Raw genomic sequence first — 27176 nt, forward strand, 5'->3', positions numbered from 1 at the left:
CAGCATTTAAAAATGCCCACGCCTGCTGTTAAGTGTTCAAGTTTTATCTTCTAAAATGCAGTCTTCCAACGGGGCCAGACAGCCATTGAAACAACAGTGGTGAGCAAGTGTTCTAGTTGGCTGCATCATATAAATGCTGTTATTACTACAGCAGCCGTTCATGTCAATTTCCTTTTCTTCTGGGCGACTGAGTGTGTGTGAACAATGCTGCAGGGGGAATCTGCGTAGCATTTGCAAGTAGAAAATGGCAGCAGTCAAATTGAGCTAATGGATCTAATCTTATAGTACATTGACTGTCTGACCTTTGTTACCGTGTGTCTTCTCACATGGGCTCTCTTTGTCGCTTAAACCGGCTTTTTGACTCATAACGGTGACAATCTGGAACGCATGAGAGCCATATTTAAAAGGAAAAGCCCGTTTCCACACAGCAATTTTGTTCTGTTGACTTTTTTTTTTGTGCATAATTGTGCAGGGTACCAAAATAACCAATTCATAATGGCAATGTAATGGTGCAGGAGATAAATTGGCGAGCAAACAAGCACTGCGGTTTTGCAGGTCACCAGAGATCAACCAAGATGCAACCAAGCTGACACACAAAAAACAATACCCTAAAACCAAGGTCTTCTTTATCAAATGACCTGGCAAGAACAACAAACACAAAATTAGTCTATTTTTCTATTCTATTCTCTGCTATTTATTAAACGAGCTGACACAGCTATGACCTCGCAGTGGAAACACAAGCCATATCCGGGTTTATTTTTCCAAACTGGTGATCTGAACAAAAGCGCACCGCATGGTCTAAAACAGTGGTCCCCAACCCCCGGGCCACGGCCCGGTACCGGGCCGTACAGAAAGAAAAAATAATTTCCATTATTTTAATTTTTTTATGTTTTATTTTGAAAATTGGCCGGATTCTCTCTGTTACGTCCGTCTCACTTGACGCATGTCCATTGTGCGTGTGCTAACTTTATCTCATGCCGCACAGATAGACTACTATTGTATTTTTACCATTTTTCTTTCACCTCATTTGGTCTCAAATGCTGATACTATGTGGGAATGAATGAACGTAAATTTTGATTACTCATTGAGTGCTAATGTGCTCGTTTGTCTTAAGTTAATTCATGCTAGCGCACTGCCTTTTACCACACACGTCAAACAGCCATGTAATAATCTCTCTGGCTGGAACTTGAACTGGTGGATGGTGGGTCTGCATTCATTTTGTGCTTTTAATTTGATGTTATTCATGTCTTAGTTTTACACAATACATCATAAATAAGATAAATTAGATCGCTATAATGACCGAAACACCCCCCCTCGGTCTGCGGGAGATTTGTGGGAACACAAGCCGGTCCGTGGGTCAAAAAAGGTTGGGGACCACTGGTCTAAAATATTGAGAGCGGAATGAAGAAGAAGAAAAATGCTTACCAGGTTAGCCAAGATGTAATGGTAACTCTTTGCATTCTTGCCTTGCTCAACAATCTGCAGGAGAAAGAAAGAATGTTAGATAAAATGACCTGGACACAAGTGTGTGTGTGTTTGTCTCCAAGTGTATATGTGTGAGTGAGACGCTGTCATAGCAATATACTCTACCTAGAAAAGTGTTCTTGACAGCAGAGAAAGTAGGTCAATACAAATTAGAGCAACGAGCCAAAATGACGGGAGGTCGACTTCAACTTTGAAACATATCAACACATTTTTTTTGCACTAGAATCACCTCAGTATGATTAAGACAGGAGGCAATTAAAAATTAGAATAAACATGACCTCTAGTTATTGTTACAAAAGTTGGAATTGTGCACATGAACTAGGTATGGATACCTTTCACATTTGAACCCATGCGGTACTAATGGGAAGGCAGTACACATTTTTGGTACTTTTGTGTTTATGTGGGAATAAACATTCATTTGTTTAATAATAAAATTCAACATTTTTAAATTTAACATTTATTTCGTAATATATAAACTTTAACAAATACAGTGGAACCTTTGTTAGCATCTGCTTCGGTTAGTGTGTTTTTTGGTTAATGTGGAAAATATATGCTACAATTTTGCCTCGGTTTGTGTGCATTCTCCGTTTAGCATACAATATGACGAACGTCCTGTCTTAATACATTGAGTGAGTCTATCAGTAAAACGTCTCACTAGCAGTGCTAGCAGTGTTTCCAACTTGCCGACTTTCTCGCTAAATCTAGCAATTTTCTCAAAAGCGACTAGCGACAAACCTAGCCACTTTTCCTGCCGTCATTGGACTTTTTCTAGTATTTGGAGACTTAAAAGTGAAAGCACGTATTCTGCAATTTCCATTCTCACTGAGCAGCTGTTGAGAGGTCAGCCCGTCCAAAAACAGTCACAAGCAGTCAGTGCAGAGTCAGGTTCCGCGGCACACGGACAGGATAGTGGAGCTCGATGCAGCCCAAGTGTAAATAAATCACGCATGCGCAAGGTGTGATGCTGCCGGGGAGGATCTCGCCATGTTTTACAGAAAGCGTAAATGTTTCTTAATCTTCATTAAAGTACTACTCATTAAACTCAAGCCTCATTCTGACTTGGTCACTTACCTGTGAGTGTGTCAGAACGTGAGATGGGAGAACGTTGTGTAATAAATTATACAAGTAGACTGCAAGATAAAAAGTGGAGGCTGGAGGCAAATCCGGATATAATGATTACGCTGTCGAGACTTAGAGAGGCTCTGGCCGAGATAAAATTTTGAAATCATTTTATTTTGATGAAGTGGTGGCCAATTTTAAATGAACAAACCAAAAATCAAGTTTATTTGTAGTTTTACATTTACATTTTACACGAGTTATTTTTCCTCACTTTCGTATCTCTCTTACCAGGTTACATTCCTACAGCGTCTGTTACAACAACATGGGCAGGTAATATGCAAATTTGCCGACGTCGTCTAGCCACTATTAGGACAGCCGATAGCTACTTTTATTACTGAGGAGTTGGCAACAGTGCAAGTAACTGAAACCTGCAATAAAAGCCTGTTGTTTCGGCAATCAAGTCAAAAACACGTGTGCCTCACAGAAAATTATACGAACAGTTCTGACACCTAGTGATGCCTTATATTTGTACTTTAGATCATGATCTCGCCATTTTTATGCTTAAAAATGCTTAATTTAGGTAAAATATACAAACAATATGCATATTCTTTGACTAATAGGCTGTATTCAACCACAAAACAGTATTATTTATTAATATATTTTTGAAAAACCTTGATAGAGTGAAGTTCAAACCACAATGTGGCGAAGGACCACTGGATATGGACATTCCATTCATACTTTACTGAATAAAGTATGATTAAGGATGTTGGTTGTGAATATTCTCTTGGAAAAAAAAACACGTCAAATTGTTGAGATTACTTATTGAGAAAATCAAACTCTTGACATACCAATAAGAACAAAGGAAAATCAATCATCAGCCCCTTAAACCCTTTTTTTTTTAACCATTCATACACATCACAAATAATCAGCAAAATGTTTACTAGCCTCCTTTTATTATTTCCATGTTGGTCCACTTGATCTTTTGATCTCGAGTGGAAATAATTCAGGACATTCAACTTCAATGGAACATCATTGTGGTCTGCATTATTGTCCATCGCCATAGCAACGTGTTATGACTCCTCCGCTGTGGATGTCACAGGTCATTCCACCACCAAGGGTCAGGCGTGATGGAGTAACACAGTAAGAGGTGTGTTGTACCCTGCCAGCATCAATTTATTCACGAGTGAAAAATGGATTTTTGGCCCCACTTTGAATGGCATTTAAATGGGCGGTCCAATCTGCTGGCCCTCAAGGCTACTCTCAGACCCTGCTTTACTGCGTGTCAAGTGTGTCAACGCACCATTCCGAGGAGCCACACAAAACAGAACAGGTTTAAAGTGATGCAGCATTCGGTCGGATATGCAGCTCATTCATGTACCGATGTTCAGCCAGTGTGCAGGACCTCACACACTGTCGCTCGTCTTGCACTCTCAGCATTTCCCCCCCTTGGGGGTTGTGCATTTGTTGCTATGGTCTGTGTGTGTATACGTGTGTGCGTAATACTGCCTCAGGTCACGGCAGAAGGTGGCATTTGTTATTAATGGTGACCCCAGCACAAGACATGCCCTGCGGTCAAGCCTCCGGCAAGGAAAAAACAAGACCCTCACACAAACACACTACAGCACATACCCACCAAATGGAACTGTTTTGGATAAGAGTGCCAATTAATTATACATGCAGATTTCTAGTGCCATTCAGGGATTAGCCCCAAGAAAAAGGGTCGGTTTTCACATTTGCGATATTTTTCTAGTAACTCTTCTGTCACCATGAATGTTCTCCGAGGAGACTACGTTAACATTTAGCTTCTCTGAAAAGTCACCCTTAGGATACTGTCAGTGACATTATCGCAAGGGAATCTGTGTACTGTAAGAGATGAATGGGATGAACACGGGGAGTTTAAAGGGCGAAAAAGGCAGGTGTGTGTGCATGCGTGGCTGCATGCGGGTGTCGGGTATTGTCGGGGTGCACACGCAGTGCACTATGGAGGCCGGGAGCAGATGTGGATGATTGATGGTGGCTGTCTGAATGGAAAACTTCTCAGGCTGGGCTCCTGTAAATCGGTGAGAACTGATGCAATAACCTTAACTGTAGACACCACGCCATCAATAACATTCACACAGTGGTACAATCGTCTCCACTGTGTGTGTGTTGGGTGTGTGTGTGTGTGTGTGTGTGTATGATCCATTTATTTACATCATTTGGGCTGCACACAAAACACACACACACAAAACACACCACATTTGTTGCAGCAAATGATGTTTATAGTCCAAATTTGAAGTTGTTGGGTTCAAGGGAGTGTGCATGAATATTGTGTGCGTTCCTCACACTGTACACACAATGTGTATCTAGCATAAGCACATTTCACATAAATTCTGATGCTGTTAATACACATCCAAAAAAAGCTCAGCTTAACAGCGAGCATGAGCTATCACATTGAATTGGTTACTATAGAAACTACTGTTTGCTTACACTGTGCACCCGGCAGGTATTTGAGCCACTGTAAATCTACTACAGTATTTTCTCTATTGCTGTATGGCTTAGTGTTCCATTTTCTAGACACACTTCAAACTTGCATAAACCCTTCATCCACATTCCTCAGCAAACAGTGGAGAAGCATCTACAGTATTTACATCATATGAGTGCTCGAGTGCGTTCTTTTTGTTCTTTTGCTTTAAATAGGGCCCCACCGATTAATCGGCCGACATATTTAATCGGCTGATTATAGCCATTAGAGAAAAATCGGTAATCAACAAAAAGTTGATTACTGATTACTGAAAGACACCGATGTTAACCATTAATTTTCACTTAAAATGCACGTAAAAACAATGAATACCATCGATTTCATAACAATTTTACAAAAGGGCATGAGACCGATTCCTAGAGGTGGAGCTTGCCGCTGCTAATAGTAGTAGTAGTAGTAGTAGTAGTAGTAGTACTTTATTAATCCCACAGCAGGGAAATTCATCTGTTACAGCAGCAAGCAAGATACACAAGTATGTACACAAGTCAAGAATGCATAGTCATAGACAATGCATGCAATGAATAGACATAGTGAATACAAAATGGTTCAGGTGTTGTAGAGCCTGATAGCGGTCGGTATGAAGGACCTGCGGAACCTCTCCTTCTTACACCGTGGGTGCTACAAACATTAGCATACTGGTGCTAACAACTCTGCACTTGATCGCACATTGTGACAAAGGTATAAATTAGAGCCCGGTCGTATGGGATTTTTGGGATTGATGACGATACCGATATTGGGGGCTGAAAAAAAAACAGATATCCCATATATCGGCCAATATATGAAATAAGAGCATGGATACTGAACATAAACATAAATTCTTATAATGCCCAAAATATTCAACACAACACAACGAAGCAGAAGACTACCAAATTAAAATAAGGAAGTTTAATTAGTAAGACTGTCAACATAATAAGAACATGCCTCTTTGTGATTTACTTTGGCCGCGGCCATCTTGTTTACGCATGTGTTCCACGGAGGAAGATGCGAGTACCTTCGTCACACACACGTGAACGCACAGGCGACTGTTTGCAGGGATACGGCGGGAGACAGATATAACGCCGAGCGTTGTGAGGTTTGATTTTTTTTTGAGAAGGCATTTTTGTGACGCAAATGTCATCTTTTGGAAGCATATTGTTTTGAGAAGCCAAACTCTTAATTGTCCCCAGCAACTAAGCGGGGCGACGTCCTTCATCAGAGAAATCTGACCAGAACTGGGCTTAGGAGACCAAGTGGGGGGGGGTAAGCCGCTGTTAATGGACTATGATGCTGATGGGGATGTCCTACAACTTCCATGTCAAAAAATCCAAACTATCCCTTTAACACTGAAAATTTCCGCCAACATTTTCCGATTAATGTACAATATGACGCACGTGTTGTCGTGTTCCGAATACACTGCGTTAATCTAACTGTGTTCTTAATGTATTTTTATCACAAAAATCCTTGTTAGCAGCCTGTTAGTTTGCATGGAAACCGGAATTGAGCGTCAGCTCCGTCGCCAGTCTATGATGTCATCAGCGGTTGACTTTGTAGTTCTTTGCTAACAAACACAGCAACGTTACAAGTCGGCACGGGCCAGTATGAGATTTTGACGGTATGATAACCTCGGGCAAAAATAGCAAGGTTTGACGGTTTCACTGTATTATAATTACGCCTCTAAAATGTCTTATTTTGAAATATCTTTATTAAAAGAACAGGAAAAAAATTATCTGAACAGTCATTTTTAAACAATAAAATGGTGGAAGTGGAACATATGTATTTAAAATAAATAACCAAAAAAAGACTTAATTATTTCTAAATAAATAAAAGGAAGTTGTTAATGCAGTCTACTGTGGCTAATCCTGACTCAAGTCACAAGATGATAAATATAAAAACAAAGCAAAATGCAACTGAATGCAATCACTGGCCCAAAAAAAGAATAATTTTAAAAACGCATAATGTTACGTTACGTTATTATTTCACAGCGTGGTGAATGGGCAGGTCATAACTTGTCCACAAGTGTTTTGGAATTGTTGGATTGTGTATTTGCTGAGTTTTTATTAATTTGCTTGAGTCACCAAGTTTAACTTTTTTTTTTTTCACTTTTTGGCTTAACTATTGTTCGCGATCTCATTGTCCTATCGTAAACGGAGCAGATTTTAATCACTATATCCAGGTCACTCTGGGAATTTGGTTGCATGAATCTGAAGAGGAACTGGTATTTGTTTTAACCTAAGACATTTTGGAAGATTAGACTGGACAAGAGATGAAAACGCCACAAGACAGTGAGCCATGGAAGCACTTTTATTGAACTCAAATTATTCTTGGATGCTTTCTGTTTGAGCCGTGCAGTTGTGTGAGATCTTCCTGTCACATAAGAATACATAGGAAAATAAACTCTTAATATCAATTTTGTCCTTGTTGCTGGGAGACCACACACAACAGCAGACCAACAGACGCCAACACTACGTGCGCATCTTTTTTCCCTTCTGCGTCTCTGCTTCCCTTCATCTTGTTAAGCCATGCAGGACCGAGTATACAAAGCCACTTCTTCCTAACTCCTTTGAGGAAGCTAATTGCTCAAAATAAATCTCATGTGCCCAAAGGGGAAAAACAAACAGATGGACTTTTTTTTGTCAGCGAGGTTTTAACATCATTACAGCACAATGGATTTGTATTAGAGGGAAGGGGGGAGGACGGGGACAACTCCTTACCTTTTTAAGAATGCCAGTAAGCCTCTCTGTCTCACAGTCGATGATAATCTGTCCCTCCTTCCTCTTGTCCAAATCCTGGAACACTTTCAAGAAAGACGCCTCAGTCATGGTCTCCACGTTGACCGACGTCACCTGCCAGTCCCTCTCTGCTGCTGTGTCCAGGACCTTCTGGAGCACAGACAGACCTGGATAGAGGTGGACAACAGTTACAATCGGTAATGCTGCATGTGTATTCACTTAGGCATAATATAATGATAATATCATAGCTCGTGAAACCACTGCCACTAATAGAAACATTATATGACAGAAACGAGGGCAAGGAACCAAGCCCATCCATCAGAGCTTTCCCTGTAGCCTCAGTGATAAAGTGTAATGAGTGAGTCTATTCAGCACACTGGCACCTCCAAGTGTGCCGACCTAAATAATGACCACTGTTTTGCCAACCAACACCCAGCCCATGCATCACAGCCCAAGACACAATCCCAGTCCGGTTTACATCCTCCAAGCAGCAATTACAAGTGAAACTGCCACAGTTCACTGTTGCCTGGACACTTAAGCATCATGAAGGGAGAGCTAGAGCGGCCAATGAGAGAAGAGCTCTTGGTAAGGCGTGCAGGAAAATAAAAGGTGATTAGAGAACACACAAGCTCTGACTCACTGCTTTTTGCTCCTTTTCTCTTGGAAGTCAGCCAATCAAGATGGTAGCAACAAATATTCCAGGGAGAAAATCAAATTATTTCACTATAGCAGCAGATTGGCAGCTGTTACCCAAATAAATCAAAAATGCGATTTAGAAATTTGATCCAAAATATAGATTGTTTTGGGCATGCAGTACTGAGGATGTTTCTGCACACTCACATACCGTACAGGCATATAATGTATATTTACTAAAAGTAAAAATAGCTGATCCACAACAACAACAACAATACACTGTCAAAAAGAAAAATGAGGAACGTAGTCACCGCCCCTAGAAAATGACGGCCAGGCCTTATTTGAATGCGCACCAGCTGCTCTCCAGGCAATCTTATGTTGCGTATTTGACGCCATGTCATTAAGTAACAAAAGGATGGATGGCGTTCGACCTCCATAAATAACCACCATACAAGTAAATAAACAAGACAGCCAGGAAAAGTGGAGCGTGTAGACAGGAAGCGGAGTACGTCAGCCAAGAGACCTTGCACATTGAAGCGTTACCAGAAAGGCAGCTAATGGAGCCTTTCACTAAGTTATTAGACTTAACACTGAAACCGATGAGCATGCAGTGGTGACACATGTAGCAGTGAATCAAGGATGAGAAACAAAAGTCAGAGGCTCCAGAGAAGGAAACACGAGCATTTTGCCCTTTAATGTCCGTTGATGGATTTCAGGACCATGGACAGCTGTCTTTTTATGTACTGTAAAACCTGATACCAATTTGGAACTGCAAGGACAAACATAAGTGTTTCTGTTCAGTATGTAGACAGATTTTAAAAGTAGAACTGTTCAATTAGGGTGCAACATATCTGCAATAATGTTGGTGAAACAGTGACATTTAAACTAGTGCAGTAGAATGCAATATAACTCAATATCTATATATTTTTTCCCCTCTCGTCCTGTCCATCCATTAGGGGAGATAGTATTGTTGATCTAAATGCCCTCTCGTGCTCAACCGATTTGGGAAAGTGTGAGATACACTTCCCCTGTTATACAGAATTTATTCGACTTTGATGTATTGTTGTTATGCAAATAAGGAGCGGCCCGGATCGGAGCACGAGGGGATAGAGAAGAATAGAAAAGAAAGGGTGCGGGGATAAGAGGGGGACAAACAAGAGAGAGGCAAGGACAACAGCAACAACAATGACAAGACAACAGAAACAAACAGGACTACATCAGCAAATGCCTGTGATGGCCATTAAGACCCTGATGGAAAGGGCAAAATAATATCAATATTTTTGAATATCTTGCATGTGTGAGCGGCTGGATGATACATTTTTATGATGTAACTTTGCTAGACAAAATCTGGAATACTGACAGGATAAACTTGTAATGTATGGTCTTTTCCCATCAAGGGTCACACACAGTCAAATTGCATCATTTTTTTATGCAAGACTATGCCCATTTATCTAGGCTTGGGGCTGGCACTGGAGACCTCCATTTACTGAATGCCGGGGCACTGATCAAAGCCAATTTGTGTCAACTGCATGTAAGGCACCAGCATGTAAGCATGTGCTGCAGTAGTACAAAAAAATGTAATATTACGAGAAACAAATTGTCATTTAGCAAGCAGTTGTCATATAGAAAAAAAGCTGCAAAGTTATTAGGAGCATAAATGTATACCTGTGCTAGCATGAGGACTGTTAGGATGTTGTCAAGTTAGACAAACAATGGCGTAGCAATGAAATGTTTTGGCACAGCAGCGCCATCAAAACGAGAAGGAAACATCCGGACCAAAGTCGTCTTTATTTTTGAGTTTGTTTGATAATCTAAGCAGCAGTGATGTGCCGGTCGCAAACGAAGCGGCTCTTGGAGCCGGATTTTGGAAGTAAATGACCCATCTTTTTTTGTGTGTTTAAAGTCACACGTGATTGGTCAAAATATATTATGCAGTATGTGTCAACACTAATTCATCTTTAGACTGGCTCGTTTCAAAATCTAAAAATATAATGGACTATGGTCCATTCATAATATGTACTTAATTGTTTTGGATTTCTTACTTTAAACACTGTCTTGAACAAGGCAGCATGAATGAAATGCTGTCATGAGTAGAAGGAACATTTGTGTGGGGAAGTATTTCCCCAGCGGACCGCTCATCATCATACTCACAAACACTAACTCGCCCCTACCAAATTAACCAACATGCTGAAGCAGCCCCCTGAAACTCATCTTGCTGAGTTAGCCACCATCCTTTCACCGGGCGATGTCTCAAGTCGGGAGGTGTTCAGCGTCCAGCCGGGCGCAGGCTGGTAGGTACCGCGACACGTTAGCCTGAAGGTGGAGCCTAGAGCTAATTAGCTGAGCTAACGTTTTGCACCATAATTATTGCTGTAGTAGTAGCAGCAGCAGCGACACTGCCAACACACAATACTGACAAGTTGCATGCTTTGAGGAACAAAAGCAACACATGCCCAGTTTTACTATGTAAAATTAAAATAATTCAATAAGTCGTACTTGAATAAGCAGTCAGTGTATCGATGCTTAACAGTTATAAACAAATACATTTGTTACACGCTTTGCCTGGTGGTCACTGGCTGTAATTTGCATGCAGTTAGCTAGAATTATCCGCCTAGCTTCTGGTCTTCGGAGTCCATATGTGACTTTTTACCACAGTGAGATTGAGATTTTGTTTTTAAAACCAACAAGCAATGCAGTTAGTTTAGAGCTCGTTTTTGTTCCACAAGTGGATATCACGTTCACGGGGTACGTACTAACTTTTTCAAGTATCACGCAACAACTTTACTCTCTTGTTGTCATTATGCTAATTATGTCTTATCCTCAAAACACTATTTGCGTGTGCTTGTTTAATGAACATGAACACATAACGTGTCCATACTATCACAGGGGTCTCATATCTTACAGGCTAATTTTGAGTAGCTCACAAAGGTTCAAACAATATTTGCTTCAACTCTTAGTAGTTTTTTGAACTGTGGAATTCAGACTTTATGCCTTTTATATTATGACACATGACCACAAAATTGCAGTAAAGATGATGGCCACACTGTTTGAGTGGAGGTCTGTTTGGTAAATAGTGTACAATTTAAATGTTGCCAGTCGTAAAGTTATAATAGGGATGGAAGTTGGAGACCCCTGCAACCTGGACACTGAATGTATTCTGTTAATTTTGTTATCTTGAGCTAAAAAAAAAAAAATACTGAACAGTTTATTTCCCATGTATTCATATTACGCCAAAACACGCCTCAAATAAAATTCAGGTTTGTGTCAAATAGTACAAATCCGCCCAAATGTTATTTTTTAAATAATTGCCTATTTGCCAGGGGCCCTTGGAATTGTCTAACGGCAGCCCCGACCAACACCACTAATCATAAATAAATGTACAGTTAATCCATGTGATCGGTATCGGTATAAGCCCAGCTCACTCACAAATGATCGGTTATCGGTATCAGCAGCACAGAACCCTGATCCCTCGTTCAATTGGTGGCGACAGCGTAGCTTTTAGCAGCCATAATCTTTTAGGAACTCCTCATAACGCTCCATAATAATTACATCGTGTATAAAATACACTGGCTGGCATCGCTTCACTTTTCAGCGGCGGTAGAATAACATGACGTCAAAGCACAAAGCCAAAAACTGGACCCGACAAAGTTGATAACCACCGTCAAAATACCGTTCAATTCTGTTTGGGAAATTTAGTTTTTGTTGAGTTGCATCTTGAACACAAATCCTGGGTTGGTTGAGCCACTTTTGCAAAATACCCCCCTTTTGTCCAAGTGAGACAGGTTTTTGTTTTGGATTTTTATCATTATTTTATCATCATTTTATCATTATTTTTATCATCATTATCATCGTTATCATTGTTGAGCATATAAATTAAGCCTTAAAAACCAACACTTTATGTAATTAAATTGTTACATTACAAATTAATTTATACAAATCTGACATTTTGCATGTCGGACCATGCAAATGAAAGATGTATAGATTCATATTTTATTCTTCACTTGCTGTAATATTTGGTTGTAGTCGTCATTTAAATGAACATCCTCGTTTAGATGAAGACGTGTAGCTGATGCACCGCAAAGATTTAGAGAGAGGCTGACAAGGGCCCTCGTAAGACAAGCCAAAGTAAAACGGTCCTTTCAAGGCATCCGAGAAGAGAATAATATCTTAATGGAATCTAGCTGTCACAAGCACCCTTGGGCACCAGGCAATTGAGAGTCCAGAAAATAACCCTTTAGGAAGCCATTTTTTTCTTATGGGCTTAATGGCCTATCAAATGTGTTTTTCCTAATCTTAGCTTTTGAAAATAAACAATAGGCTCTCTTTCAGTGACTGCTACATGGTAAGATGACAAGAATACATGTCCTGATTGTAATGCTTGCTGTAAATTTGGGAGTTCTTACCCGACGATAATACGTACGAGAACTACACGTTTAATGGAAATGATAGACATTTTAGATGAACCACAAACATACCAAGACAAGTTCTACCCAAGTATTTTTTTTTCTTATAAGTCTTAAAATAACCTTGTGGAAAAAGGTGACTGCAGTGTTGTATCCAGGCAACGGATGACTTCTGATATGGATTTCGCCGGCTCCGTTCTACCGCTCAATCATACTGGGGTGACCCAGCACACACGCACACAAACATGAAGGCACAGTCAGTGTGAGTGGATGATGAAGGGATCACGGAACGTTAAAACAATCTTCAGGACATGCGTGACGCTAAGGCCATCATGGATCAGGCAGAGGACTAGTGTGAAATCTCCACTGTCACTGCTCATCACTGAGCTTGGCAACGAGGTATGATGGCATCTTCCTCTTGTGGCTTAAAGTGACAGCAAGCGTGTGTTTAAGTAAGGCTGCAACTAACAATTATTTACTGAAACTTGTTTCGATTATTCAAGTAATCGGTTAGGCCCTAGACCTTTTCAATCAAAACAGTCAACGTGCCCCCTCGCCCACTATAGGTAGTCTTTAGCCGCAAAACTGAACAGCTTATAAACTTTAAAAAAATGTAAGTCTTTCTTAATTTGACCTGCAACAGAATAGAACAAGAAGCGCAGTGTGTAGCAGATGCCAACTGGTGGATTTGTGATAGTACAGTACATTGGTTAAACCACATTACTATCTTAAGAAATGTGGACTACCGCCAGTGGGTAACGGAGGAGTGAATGAATAATGGGTTCACTTCACTGTGAAGAGCTTTGGGTACCTTGTAAAAAGGCGCTACATAAAATCAATACATCATCATCATTATTATTATATCAGCCTGCATCTCAAATCTCCGATATTGCCACTACGATACAAGCAGGGAACTTCAGACGCTATCCAGCAGCGACTGGATGGAGCCCAACAACAGTGTTTGCTAGCGTTAACAAAGTAGCATGGAGCAGAGCCGTGTGGCAGCAAAATACTTGTCATGCACATGCTTCCCATTGTAGCACAGAACCCAAAACCCCCACAGGACAACAAAATGTTATACTTTTTCAAAAATGCCCTTTTTCTCCACTGGGGTGTTTCACAAATGTTTGAGCATTGTGAAGGGAGCTACAACAACTAGACTGGAGAGCCGCATGCGGATCTGAAGCTGCAGGTTGCCAACCCCTGGCCTAGACTGGCCAAATCAATATGAACCAAACACAAACAGTGGTTTGGTCTGCAACATATCAGAAAAGGCAAAAATGGCGATCACTGTTTTCCGTAGTCAAAGCTGATTTCAGTGAATATCTTGTTTTGCCTAAAACAGAACGATAACAGGTCAGGATTCATGGATGACCAGAAGGGAATTTAAAAATACTCACATTTGAGAGACTTAAATGAGAGAATATTTACATTTTTAAATAAAACAATGATTAATCAAATACCGAAAGTTGTCGATTAATTGGATAATCGATTAATCATCAACTCACTGATTCACTGTTGCAGCTTATTGTTTGCACATACAAAATAGTGTTTGCATGTTCTAGCCACAAAAAAGCTCCCTTTGTGACTATGCACCAAAACACCTGGAACAGATGGCCTGGCATTATGGGAAGGATAGAGTTGACCGGCTACCTGGGAGGAAGCTGAGCCAAAATGAGGATGATTGCTGTGCTTTTTTTTGTTCTGTCTGTGTATGTTCAAGCAGCAGAAATTCCTGCTGAGATGTGCACAATGGAAAGCGGAATCTTTGCTTCTATTATGTGATTTATCTGTCAGTCAGTGTGGGGAAATTTTTCTTTTCAATATCCCCGTCCACTAAAAAGGCGATTCTTCAGAATGAATAGCCTCATTCGCACAACACATTGCTGTCTCCACAACAATTTGGAGGACAAAGCAAAGGCAGGTTTGACGACCACTGTGGCCTGTCTGTATAAATGTCTACAATGTTAAGTACATCATCAGCATCACCAGCCTAAATATGCTCAATTCTACAATGACATGATCAAACATGTACACACAAATGCACACAAATACGCACACTTTCTAGCAGTAACTTGACAATATGATTCGACTGAGTTACCACAAGTACCGGTGTATTTTACATCCGTCTACAACCATAAATATTAAGTCCTGACTAATAATAAACAATCAATTTCGAAGATAACCATGATGACTTTTAGTCACAGATGGGCCCGTGACACACTTCCTGTCTCCACAGATTAGTTTCACTGCAGAACAGAACACCTCAAAGTGTCGCTCTGACAAGAATAGGATGTCTGATGTTGATAATTCACTGTAGCCCTCTAAAATGTCTTCAAATTAACATTGTTGTGTTCAATTAAAAACAAGGGGAAACAGGAAATTATCAAATGGGCAGATTGCAATATCAAAGCTCAAGAGACAAAATAAAAGGGATAAAAAAAAAAATCATGAGAAATGGTCAACTCCAACACACTGATAGCTTGATAGATAAATGAGAACACTTTTAGTTTACATAGTACCCCCCTTCAATTCCATATTGAACAGGTATACATGGATACATATGGCACGTTCTTACCCGAGTCTGAACTGTACATGTAGACAAACTTGGTCCATCCATAGTATTCGATCACACCCACGAGAGCATCCTGTAGCTCAGGCCTCAGCTGGATGACAAACTGGTTAGCCGTCTCAATCGGGAAGGATGGGGTAACGAAGCAGACGTGCAGGGCGCCGCAGAAGGACATAAGCATGTTCACCGTCTTCCTGTCATACAAGCCGATGATGGCGTACACTCCTTTGGAGAACTGGGAGCAGACTGCAAAAGAGAGAGACAAGAACAGTTAGATTTCTTGGTCAATTATTTTGTAGAGTGATCATGTTTTTGGAAATTAAAAAACTAAAATATTAAAATAAAAAATGCCCATATAACATCGGAGAATGTATTCTAACGACAGTCAAGAGTTGTTAATTCCAAGCAGTTGGTTAGAGAAGATATGAACAGATACACGTTGCAATGTGCAATTACATCAAATGACCTATGAAATGCCATTTCACCTTTGGATGTTAACACCCTCAACCTGCACTCGTGAGAAGTTGATATGTATTGGTACACGAGGTTGGGCGCTATACAGATCATCTAAATTTGAATTCGACTGAGGTTGTTGCAATCTAAATTTGGAGCAGAAATATATATTAAAAAAAAATCTCTCACAAGTTAGAAACAACCTCATGCTTGGCATTTCTAAAGATGTGTGTTTTGCTTTTTATTTGGCATGTTATCTTCGCCAGCGTCGCACTCATGGGTGAGCTGGAGCCTATGCCAGCTGACTTCGGAAAGGAGGTAGGGATCTCTGCACTCTGGAACGTGCAGTGCCTTGCAAAAGTATCCACCCTCCTTGGATATTTTTAATGAATGAATAAATCTGCAAAAAAAAGCTCCTTTCATGTCAGTGAAAACAGACTTTTACAAATTTGTGTCAATTCATATGTTCAAGTCAATGACTGCATAACCCTGACCCTTCAGGTCAGTACTCTGTCGATGCACCTTTGGCTGCAATCACAGCACCGAGACTGTGGATGTCTCAATCAGGCTGGCCCATCTGGACATTTCTCCTTTCAAAACAGCTCACTCCCTGTCGGGTTGCTCGGGGATCAGGGGTGAACAGCTCTTTTCAAGTCCAGCAACGAATTCTCGTTAGGATTGTGATCTATGCTTTGACTTGGCTGCTCTAGAACGTTTACCTTGTTGTCTTTGAACTAGTTATGTGTAGCGTTTGCTGCATGCTTGGGGTCGTTGTCTTGCTGAAAAATAAATCTTCTCCCAAGGCGTAGTTCTCTTGCAGGTTAAAACAGATTATCTTCCAGGGTATGATTAGATTTTTCTGCGTTCATGTTCCTCTCAAACTTGACAAGCCTTCCAGGGCCTGCTGAGAAGCATCCCCACAAGATGATCTCGCCGCCATGCTTCACGGTGGAGATGGTGTGTTTGTGGTGATGTGTTCACCAACCATAGCGTCTCTCGTCTGACGGCTCCTGGCGATATTTCATGTGAGCTTCCTTCAAAAGTTGCTTTTTCTTTACCATTCTCTCATACAACTACTGGTGAAGAACACAGGCTCCGATTGTTGCATGTACTGCCTCTCCCATCTGGGCCACTGAAGCGTTTCTCTTCTTCAGAGTGGTCGAAGGGCGTCTTGGTGGCCTCCCTCACCAGTCTTATTCTTGCCCACTTTGTGAGGATGGTCACCTCAAGGCAGATTTACAAATGTGACATTTGTGTCCTTCCATTGCTTAATTATGGATTTTAACTTAACTCTGGGGGATGCCTAGTGAGGTGGAAATCATCTTGTTGCCATCTCCTGTCCTGAACTTAACTTTTCTCTGAGTTGTTTAGAGTGTTGTTTGTCTTTATGTTGCAATTACTGATGGAAATTTCGACTCTTTCAAGGGAACTGGTTCTTTTGGAACGGCTCCCTAAAAAGAGCCAACTTTCGGATTCCAAACGGATCCTCAGTTTTTTTTTTTGTTGTTGATTCCTTTTACAAATCTGTGTAAAATTAACTTTTATGATAGGCTCCGGCATACCCGCGACCCTAGTGAGGATAAGCGGCATAGAAAAAGAATGGATTAACTTTGATTGTAAAAATCTATTTATATCAAAAGCATTATGTATTTATATGTTCATATGGCTTCATTTATATGCTCTGCATGGAACGGACTACAAATGTCTCTTTCAGGCTGAATGACAAGAGGCTTCATTCTGCAGCTGCCTGTGCGCCTTGGTGCTACAGTGGAATGAACGGAGAACGTGAACCCCTCTGTCGTCTCTTTAACCCTTTGTGAGAATTGCTGAATGATATCAACTTTTTTGATGACCTGTAAACTTTGAAAAGTGTGAATGTGAAATACTAGTCATTAGTATTTAGTGTAGTAGTTGCAAAGTTTACCGCTTAGATTTTATATATCCTATATGGTTTATAGTAAGAGGTAGAACATTTTGATTGTGTGCACCCCTGATATACGTGCACAATGTACAAATACTTTATTTGTATAAGTTTATAATAATTTATAAATCAAATAAAATAAATATTCTCTATGTTTATAGTGGGAGGTAGATCTTTGCAACAAAGCAGCCCACAGGCTGAACAAGTGTGAGCACCCTGTGCTAAACAGGTACAGCCTATTATTTACATATTGACCACAATGAACTTGAAATAAAATATCAAATATCATAAAAATGTTTCACTACACTTTATTTTGAAAATCATGCACCGGAATCACCTGTCTGCCCTGTTGGCACTTGACAGATACGGAGTGGAAGAAAAGGCGGAGACAAAGACATTTAAAGTTAATTAATGCATGTGTTGTTCAAGCCTGTGAAAACGACCCTAATGTTGACATTATTACTGACAGTAAATTTAAATATTAAAAAAAAAATCCTGCCACGGCGACGCAGCAGCGGCACGGCACAGCGGCGGCAGTCTGCGTCCCACGCAGCCCGCTACCACAGCTTCAAAAAATCCTACGGGAAACCCGGGACATTATTCTGAACCAGCCGCTCCAGGTGGGGGAACATACAACACCAGAACCTTGTCCATTTGTTTCCCACCGGCCAGTCTGTTTACCGTCAGTGAAAGCTGCAGGAGCTGAAGGCAGATTAGGAGTAGAGAGGTTAATCAATGTATCCCCAGGGTTCCACTGACATTTCGCTGGCAGCAGGAGGCGGCTTCCATCTATCATTTGCTTTTATCCCTCCTCACTCACTGCACCTCTTTTCCTCCTCTTTCTTTGTCTGTCTGTCAAAATGAATTCATTCACACCCTAATATCCCAAAATAGCTCATTTATTGTTCAGTCTCCTCATTGGTAGCATGCGAGATTCACACATGCAGGCTTGGTCTGGGCCAGTTCTGCTGTGGCGATTGGTGGCCCTCATCTCAGTATTTACCAAACAGATTGATGTTGCTGTTGCTGTCCCCGCGCTAGGGCCAGCTCACGGCTAGAGGCCCTGGAAAAGACAGCGAGGACGGCCTGTGTCCAAAATGCCTAACCTGCCACAGACCTGCGCCCTCCAGGCAGGCAAATGTGTGTGCTTGCCTATGACGAAGACAGAGGGAGAAGGGGAGGGGTGAGGGGGACATACACATAAAAATACATGTGCACACACATGAACACACATACACATATGCCGCCTGGAGTGCTCCAAAAGCCTGGTGACTCACCCTACTTAAAGCAAGCCCTGAAATAGACATTTTGCACCTCGCCACACTGACTCTTTTCCTTCATGGTCTGCACATGCTCTGGCTAGTAAATGGACACTGAGCTATTCTACCACTATACATTACATTTCCACTTATAACATTGTAGAACCAATTTTTTGCAGAGGCCTCCATGTTCTGCCAAGATGAAATTGTAATGACAGCTTGTTTGACTATTTCTACAGGGCTCCATTACTTTGTGTTACAGCTGGTTAGCATATTACCTCAAATGTGACTCATTTCAGCGTGACTGTCTTTTTTTTTTTTTTTTTACAAGAGAAAAAAGGTGTAGCCCACCTACTCCATGCTGGTAAGAGGAGCATGACGTTGTCGAACCTGAGCGCATGCCACAGAAGAGACAGAGAACAAAGGCCAACTGATGTTGCAGATGGGGCATTCCTCGGAACTGGAGGCCCTCCGTGTGGTAATGATGGGGTTTTTTACAACGCTGCAGTTCACAAGGAACAGCATCACTCTTTTGGACCAACCTGCATGTTCCCCTGATCTAAATCCAATTGGGAACATTTGCCGTCCGTGAAGCCATCTTCACCACATGGAGCAACATTCCCACTAGCCTCCATTACTGAGTCCTTTTTTGGAAAATGTTCTTTCTATTTTAGGGAGGTTGGGGTTTTTATGGTCTTAAACTTTTGATCAGCTGGTGAACAGCCTATTGCTTGTTTGCAATAAATTGCTCACTCAAAAAATGTTTTTGTCTCACTCCCATTTGAATTGCATTTTGAAGCTCTACTTAGAGCCTCCTTAAGATCCAACAGAGCAAAATGTCAATTATTGCAATTTTTCAACTGGTCTTAAAATCTATGTTTTCTGTTTCGACCTTCAAAACTGGACAGTACTTTCTGTGGTGACTATTGTATCATCAGTGTTACATTACTGACACCTAGCGACCAGTGTACAAGACTACATAGCACGTTTGTGAATGCGTCTGCTGAATATAATTTGTATTTTAGTTCATTGAGCAATTTTTATGCTTAAAAATGCTCAAATATTGTTACATTTGCTTAAATAGACATTACTCTACTAATAATAGGCCGTAGTCAACCATGAAACAGCGGTGATTTAGGCTATTAATATATTTTTGAAAATCCATAATGTGTGAAATTCAAAGCAGAAAATGGTGAGGGATTTTGCAAATCAGAGCAGACTGATTTTAACCAGTAATGTTCCACTGTACACATGCTGTAAATTGGCTGTATCAACAGTAGTACGGAGAAGCATAGTGGTGTACATGTAAAATCAGCATCATGTCTCCTGAACAAAATCATCTGCAATGGCGGTACCGCTTGGGCTTGTCTGGCAGGAATTAAACCCATCGGAAAAAGAAGCGGAGTGGAAATTGAGTGTTTTGTCATAATTAGGTTTCCTCTCCAGGAATTAGTGAAATTGCCAAACCGACTTGGCTTTGCAACATCCAGAGAGAATATCTGAAATAATGGAAGATTTGACTCACAATTCCGCTGCGTCACATTTTCATTTACACTTCAAACAAACATCACCCAAAAATATCCGCCTTATGCATACAGATGTAGAGTAGCTTTATGGAACAGTTTACAGTTCCAACACCTCCCGGCCTTTTTTGACAAGGGAACAGTGCCTTGATTTGCAACAGCTGAGGCCAAAGAGTTTCAGCCACATGAAAAGAAAGAAAATCTCAAATTCTAGAGGGACACAACATGAGGGTGTGTCAAACAACTTGCACAGCTCCTGTCGTTTCTATTCACTGTTGCCTGCAGATGTCCCTCAGCTTAACATGAGCCAAATATCTAATGACAGAAGTGTCTGTGGTCGCTGTACAAGGAGGGCATGTTAGTGACAGCTTCTTTTTTTTCAGTGCATCTCATTTTACACATGATCGAGGATCGTTGCTAGGGGATGGGAGGAGACAGGTCTGCATCCTTCGTCAGGGGCATTAGTCTTAAAAACCCTTGTTCACAGCAGGCATGGGCCGGTTACCGGTTTCAAGGTGTCCCATGGTATGAATAAGTCACGGTTTCAAAACCATAAAATTTTGCATGTGTGCTGTGATATGCACAAGATTGGCTATGGAAGAGCTCGCTTCGACGGTCAATGCGTCCTTAAATCATTAATTAGTGGCGAGTACCTATGAATTTTATACTTTAAATGTGTTTGATAAGGTATATTTATATATATAAATATATATATACAATATATATTGTGAGGTATATTTACGGCTTAAGCCTGGATTGTGTCAAAAGTGAGAGAAGGAGCTGAATGTAATAATTACAACAGTCACTTCTATTGCGAATGTTGATCCGAAATCGGAGAATGTCAATGTCAAGTGAGCAGGAGGGTTTTACAAAAGTATTTTAATAAAATATGTTAAAAGTAGACATTTTTATGGGCGTATGAATTATTCACGGTGTTTCGCCTTTTCGTGACTCCCTACGAAAAGCAGGCCTGTATTGTTTCCACAAAATTCCTGCACTAAAAACACTCAACAGTACAACAGTACAACACTCGAAAGTCGAACACAAGCGGTTCCAGGATGCTGTTCTGAATTCACGCTATTTTGTCACAAAAACAATACAAATATATAATACTGCCCCAAGCACAAGGTTAATGAAAAATATGTTAACTACTGCGATCAATGGTTGTCATGGTGGGCTTGCACATGGGCTACATCTCACTAAAGTTGGATGAAGAAACTTTTATCCAGCGTTTGTTGCTGTTGTTTCATTTTCGGTGTAATAATTTATTTCTATAGCTCCGAAATGACTGTCAAAAAAATCAATACAGTCAAATTGAACTTTACCGAGCGCGGTGAGAAAACTGTTTTTAAAGCAAGTCGGCAAGAATCAATAAAGAAGGGCTTCTCTGTTGCACTCTAAGAAGGGATCTTCAGATCAATTGGCCACCGATCAATATCGGCCGATTTCCGTGAAAGACCGCGTGATCGGCATACGCCAATAAATGCTTTTCAACACCAATCACAAAAGCCGATCACCTCTGGATAGTGCTATTGCAGCTGGAGCCCGTGGACAGCGTAGTGTTCCAGATTTTGGCAGCATAAAACTGAAACGCAGTCTCAACGTGTTTGGTCCTGATTCTGGGCACCTGCAGGAGACCACTACCTGAGCTTCTCAGAGCCTGAGATGGTTCATGTGGCTCTAACATGTCAGAGGCACAAGACCATGAAGACTTGTACACAAGCAGAGCTCTTAAAATCTATTCTCTGAGTGACAGGAAGCCAGTGCAGAGACCTGAGTACTGGACTAATATGGTAACATTTCCTGGTTCTAGTCAGGACTGGAGCAGCGGCATTTTGGATGTACTGCAGCTGTTTTACAGCTTGTTTAGAGAGCCCAGTGAAAAGGCCGTTACAGTAGTCTAGTCTGCTGGAGACAAAGGCATGGATTAGTCTCTAAATCTGGCTTAGACACTATTCCCTTGATTTTTAAAATGTTTTTTAGGTGGTAAAAAGCTGATGATGATATTGATTCAATGTGGCTGTTAAAGTTCAGGTCTGAGTCCATTATTACCCCTAGATTTCATTATTACCCCTAGATTCCATTATTACCCCTAGATTTCTAACCCGATGATTAGGTTTCAACAATGGAGTGTCAAGGTGGCTAATAACACTTTCTCTTTGTTTCTGTGGGCCAAAGACAATGACTTCAGTTTTGTGTGGGTTTAGCCTGAGAAAGTGGTTTTGCATCCACACACTGACCTGTTTGATGCAGTGACAAAGTAAATCTGCAGGACCATCTTCACCTGCCGTCAGTGACATTTAGTCATCTGAGTGTCGTCTGCATAGTTGTGGTAGGACACATTGCGGGTGCGTATTAGCTGGCCTAAAGGCAGCATGTAAAGATTGAACAATAGGGGTCCCGGGATTGACCCTTGGGTAACCCCACAAGTCATAGCCATTTGGTCTGAGAGACACTGACTAATTCCAACAAAGGGCTTCCTGTCCTCTAGACTTGAACCAGTTTAGAGCAGTACCAGAGATTTCCAGACTTTTCCAATCTCTGGAATAAGATCACATGGTCAACTGTGTCAAAGGCAGCACTCGGGTCTAGCAGAGCGAACAGTGAGAGTTTTCCCGCATCTGCGTTCAGACGGATATCACTTGTCACCTTGATGAGAGCTGCCTTAGTGCTGTGGTGGGGCACTGCACAGGCATGCCAAAGCCAAAACAAACTGCCGTGTGGAACTTACCTGCCAATTGTGCTCACGCAGACAATGATGGGCACGTGCCCGTATGTGCGTTACAGTCAGAAGGCTAAGCAAATAAACGGAAAAATAATGGACTAAATGACCCTCCTTTCTCAGCGGTGGAAGACACCTGGTTCGCCAACTGCTCTCTCACTTGGAGCCCCACTGCATGCTTGCTCGAAGTCCTGCTAGAGCAGCATCAGACAACGTACTCTCGCATCCTTAAAGAAGTTGTCTCATCCTCTAAGTTTCACAAGTGATTTATGTTCTCTTAAAACCCTGATTGGAGCATCCGTATTTCGAATTGAAATCTGTGTAATCCCAGATTTGCTGTGGCCACATGAAAACCACATATTCCAGAAGGGGGGTGTTATTGGAGCTGGAACTAATCGAAGCGTTTCAACAGTCATGTGTTGATACAAAATCGGACGAGATAGTGTTCGCAAAGGCGGGGGGTATGCCCTCTGAACGTGTCGTATACACGCGGGAAATAACGTAAAAAGGCTGACTAATCACTGCCTTCATGGTCTTTCTCACCGCCGCACAAGGTTAGATTTTTTTTGGAGACACAAGACAGTTTGCAGGGGGAGGAGCTAGCCGGGGTAGCGTATGCTATTGCCTCGACGCAGGAGCATGATCTAGACTGAACTCGAAACTGCCAAAATGCAACAAAATGCGTACATGCGTGTTCAGCGGTCAAAATGCGTGCAGAGTATGACAAAAGCTTACATGTCGGTAGGTTTGTGAACGCCTCACAGATGGAACACGCTACAATTTTCCTCCCTTGGGACTTGCCTGCCATTATACTGTGCACCATTAAGGTTAGAAAGAGCTGAGGGAATTTCACAGTCACAGGAAGCGAGGTTCATCTGGAGAGAGAGCGTACTGATTGGAGGCTTCCTATTCAGTCATCCATAAAGGTCCTTTTTAATGGGGCCTCACAACGAAAGACTGACATGCCAGGTGACTTCACAAAATAGGGCATTTGATGAGGATGCTCAACAACAAATCTCTTGATTTTAGATTGCGGAGATCTACAGAAAGAAATGCACAAAGACCCACGGAGAGAGAAGTAAACAACTAAATCCAGTGCTGCTTTGTTCCACATTTGTGTAGGATTTAGTTAGCTTCCACATTCATGCACTCATTTTCATGTTGTGAAAAATAAAAGTAAAAATAAATCGACCATGCAGTGTCACTTTCACTTCAACGATCAAGTAAAGCAATTATTACCTTTACATTGGCAATAGTATGAATGCATTGTTAATTATGCATTTTTAAAGTGCACTTCGACGTAAAACAACTCACGTTAATCTGAAATGCATTTAACAGTGCAAAATGATGTATAAAGCCTGCTCGTATGCTTACAACTGCCTAGCTTAGTTATGTTGATGTTCCGTTGCTTTTATTTTCTGTGGGAGGTTTAAGAAAGGAGACAATGACAAGGGCAGAACGTCTCCTGTCACATCAGCCAGTAATGCACACCGCCTCCACAAGGGTGAAGGGTCACTCAATCAACCACGGAACACTTTGAGGGAGATAAACACATCTGACACCAGACACTGGAAGACGCACACCATGGCGCTCCACTCATCCACCCATGGCTGATAACTGTCAGATGATGTGTGTAATAAAAACAGAGAGCATGCTGCATTCCCTCTGGCCCCATCCATCTCGAGGAGAATAATAAGCTATGTTAATGAGAGGCCTAACAAAGGAAGTCAATACCTTATTCACATAGCATCTTGCACACAGCTTGTGAAGAAACCCTCAGGTGATGAGTGGTTGAGGGAGGCAGCCCTCCAACACAGCATGAGTCACATAGTGCAATCAATCTCCCTGTGTGCACACGACCGGGACCCAAGGGACACAACAACAGCGTGGTTCTGCATGAATGTCCCCATGAATGACTGGGTGGCATTGTGAGTTGGGATGTCTTCGAGAGAAAATGATTCATGGCACCTCTCAGTGTGTCAGTGTGCTGCAAAAAGTTTATTTCAACCATGAATTCATTTGCTGTTGTACTATTTGGCAATGGGGAGATTTGCACCATTGCCTTCCTAACTCTCAGGAGCTCCCCTATGCCCCCTGGAGTGTTGCACTCTAGAGAGGTGTGCTTGCTATTCCCCCGTACAAACAGCTTTAGCTCCCATGGCACAAGGGAGATTTGCAGCATGTGCAGGAGCAATGAAGTAGTGTTTTATGATGTTGCTGTTCCTGGTGTGTAGGTGTACACGTACACGCAGATGTATGAGACGCATACAGAAAACAAAAGATATAAAAGCTCAGGAGGCGGTCTTTGTAGATGAATGTCACATGGAAGATGACATCAGTTCTACTGGCTAATGGACAGTAAATAGGAATGGACCAAAAATTAGGAATTTGTTGATATTAGAGGTGATGGACACAGAAGTGGAAGACTAGTGGACTGGAGAGGAGAAAAACAGACATATTATGAGATGAGATAATGGGAAGACTGCAGCGAACAAAGAAAACAGATGCCGGCCTAGCAGTGGGAAACAGGGATTGCCGGGTGAAATCTAGATTTCTCCCATTTCCTCTAAGTAATAAAACAATGGAGCTGCATCGCCTCATTAGATGGGTAATCGAGGGTGCAGCCTCAGCACCGACTGTTCCCCTCTCTTCCTCTCTAACCCGCCCCTGCTAAGCTATTGTCTTCTCACTGTTTCCCTGTGGTGCGCAACCCGGCCCTGCCGCCTGCTGTAGAAATACTTACCTGGGTAGCGGGTTAGAAACCCAGACGTGACCATCTCCTGTCAGGGGGTATGGAAATACCAATTATCCCCTTAACAATCATTCTCTTGCAATTATCTACCCATCTGTGTCGGTGGTGCAGGGGTGCTCACAGTTTCATTTCTCTGATGGAAAAAGTGATGTAGGTGAATATGTGGAGCGGGAGGAGACAACCATACAAGTTTCATGCTAATTCATTATTAGGAAATTGGAATAGGATGCAAAGTCCTCTGCGCTGTTGCTTGTGGCCCTGTATTTGTAAACGTTTTAGGCCAACCATTTGTTCTCAGTAACACTGAAGTAAGACAAGGATTCAGCTCTGAAATACCTCTCAAACACGAGTCATACAACATACAACAACTGAGATTGCCTTTTGCTTATATACATTGGGGAAGAAACTACATTGCCCACGTTCCAAGCTTTTGTCCTATGCCAAGTTCTCAGCAAACTGGCATTGTACATAGATGGATGGATTGATGCTGAGCATCTACTGACTTCACTGGGGAAGTGTACAGAGAGTTGTTCCACTGAGCGAAACTGGACGGTCATTGGATAAATGCTGGGCTTTGTCCCACCCATCGGACGCTCAGCATCTCTGGGGGTCTACGGGGCAGTGGGCTGGCCCGGATGCTCGGTTTCTGCATGATCTGTCTGAGGCGGAATGAGAGAATCAGCGATCTTAAAGTACAAACCTCCACCGGAATATTTTCCAAGTTTTTCAGTCCGTTGTTCTGAACTGATCTGGAGACTGTAACAATCCCCATCAACTTTGTCTTTGACTAGCATTGTGTTTGGCGGCTCTTTTCTGTCATTCTGCGGTTTCTTTCCCCAACGAGCAGCGGCAGCTGCGGAGATTCTCCCCCTGTCACTCACACTCGGTCACACAGTAGCATACAACAAAGTGCAGAAGAGTGTAATGTAGTAGAAATTAAATTAGTAAATTGCAGTATATTGTCATATATTTTTTATATTTTTTCACTTTACTTTTCTTAAAATTAATGTTAAAATCTTGTCTTGTCTTGTTCTCGTAGACCCAATCTCCTGTATCGCCTTGTCTCATGATGCCCTTAATAAGGAGCAATATTTTAAAGTATTATAGTGCAACCAATTTTTATGAGCAAGTCTTTCACAAAGACAGAACAATTTTACTTTTCATT

At 41.6% G+C, this 27176-nt stretch overlaps 1 protein-coding gene across 9 annotated transcripts in view; it reads right to left on the bottom strand.

The window, feature by feature from the left end:
- The window catches only part of gria1a (glutamate receptor, ionotropic, AMPA 1a), a 90924-nt gene that overhangs the window by 53167 nt on the left and 10581 nt on the right, over positions 1 to 27176 (bottom strand). For all 9 annotated transcript variants that reach the window (XR_008572832.1, XM_054791514.1, XM_054791507.1 and 6 more), the window contains exons 3-5: positions 15388 to 15627; positions 7756 to 7940; positions 1426 to 1479 (exon numbers count right to left, since the gene is read on the bottom strand). Coding sequence is in view for 8 of the 9 variants with exons in the window: in XM_054791514.1 (XP_054647489.1) it covers positions 1426 to 1479; positions 7756 to 7940; positions 15388 to 15627 (479 nt within the window). In the remaining variant the exon portion in view is untranslated. The remainder of the gene's footprint in view (positions 1 to 1425; positions 1480 to 7755; positions 7941 to 15387; positions 15628 to 27176) is intronic.

This window comes from Dunckerocampus dactyliophorus, chromosome 11 (assembly GCF_027744805.1).
Source record: "Dunckerocampus dactyliophorus isolate RoL2022-P2 chromosome 11, RoL_Ddac_1.1, whole genome shotgun sequence".
Lineage (NCBI taxonomy): Eukaryota > Metazoa > Chordata > Actinopteri > Syngnathiformes > Syngnathidae > Dunckerocampus > Dunckerocampus dactyliophorus.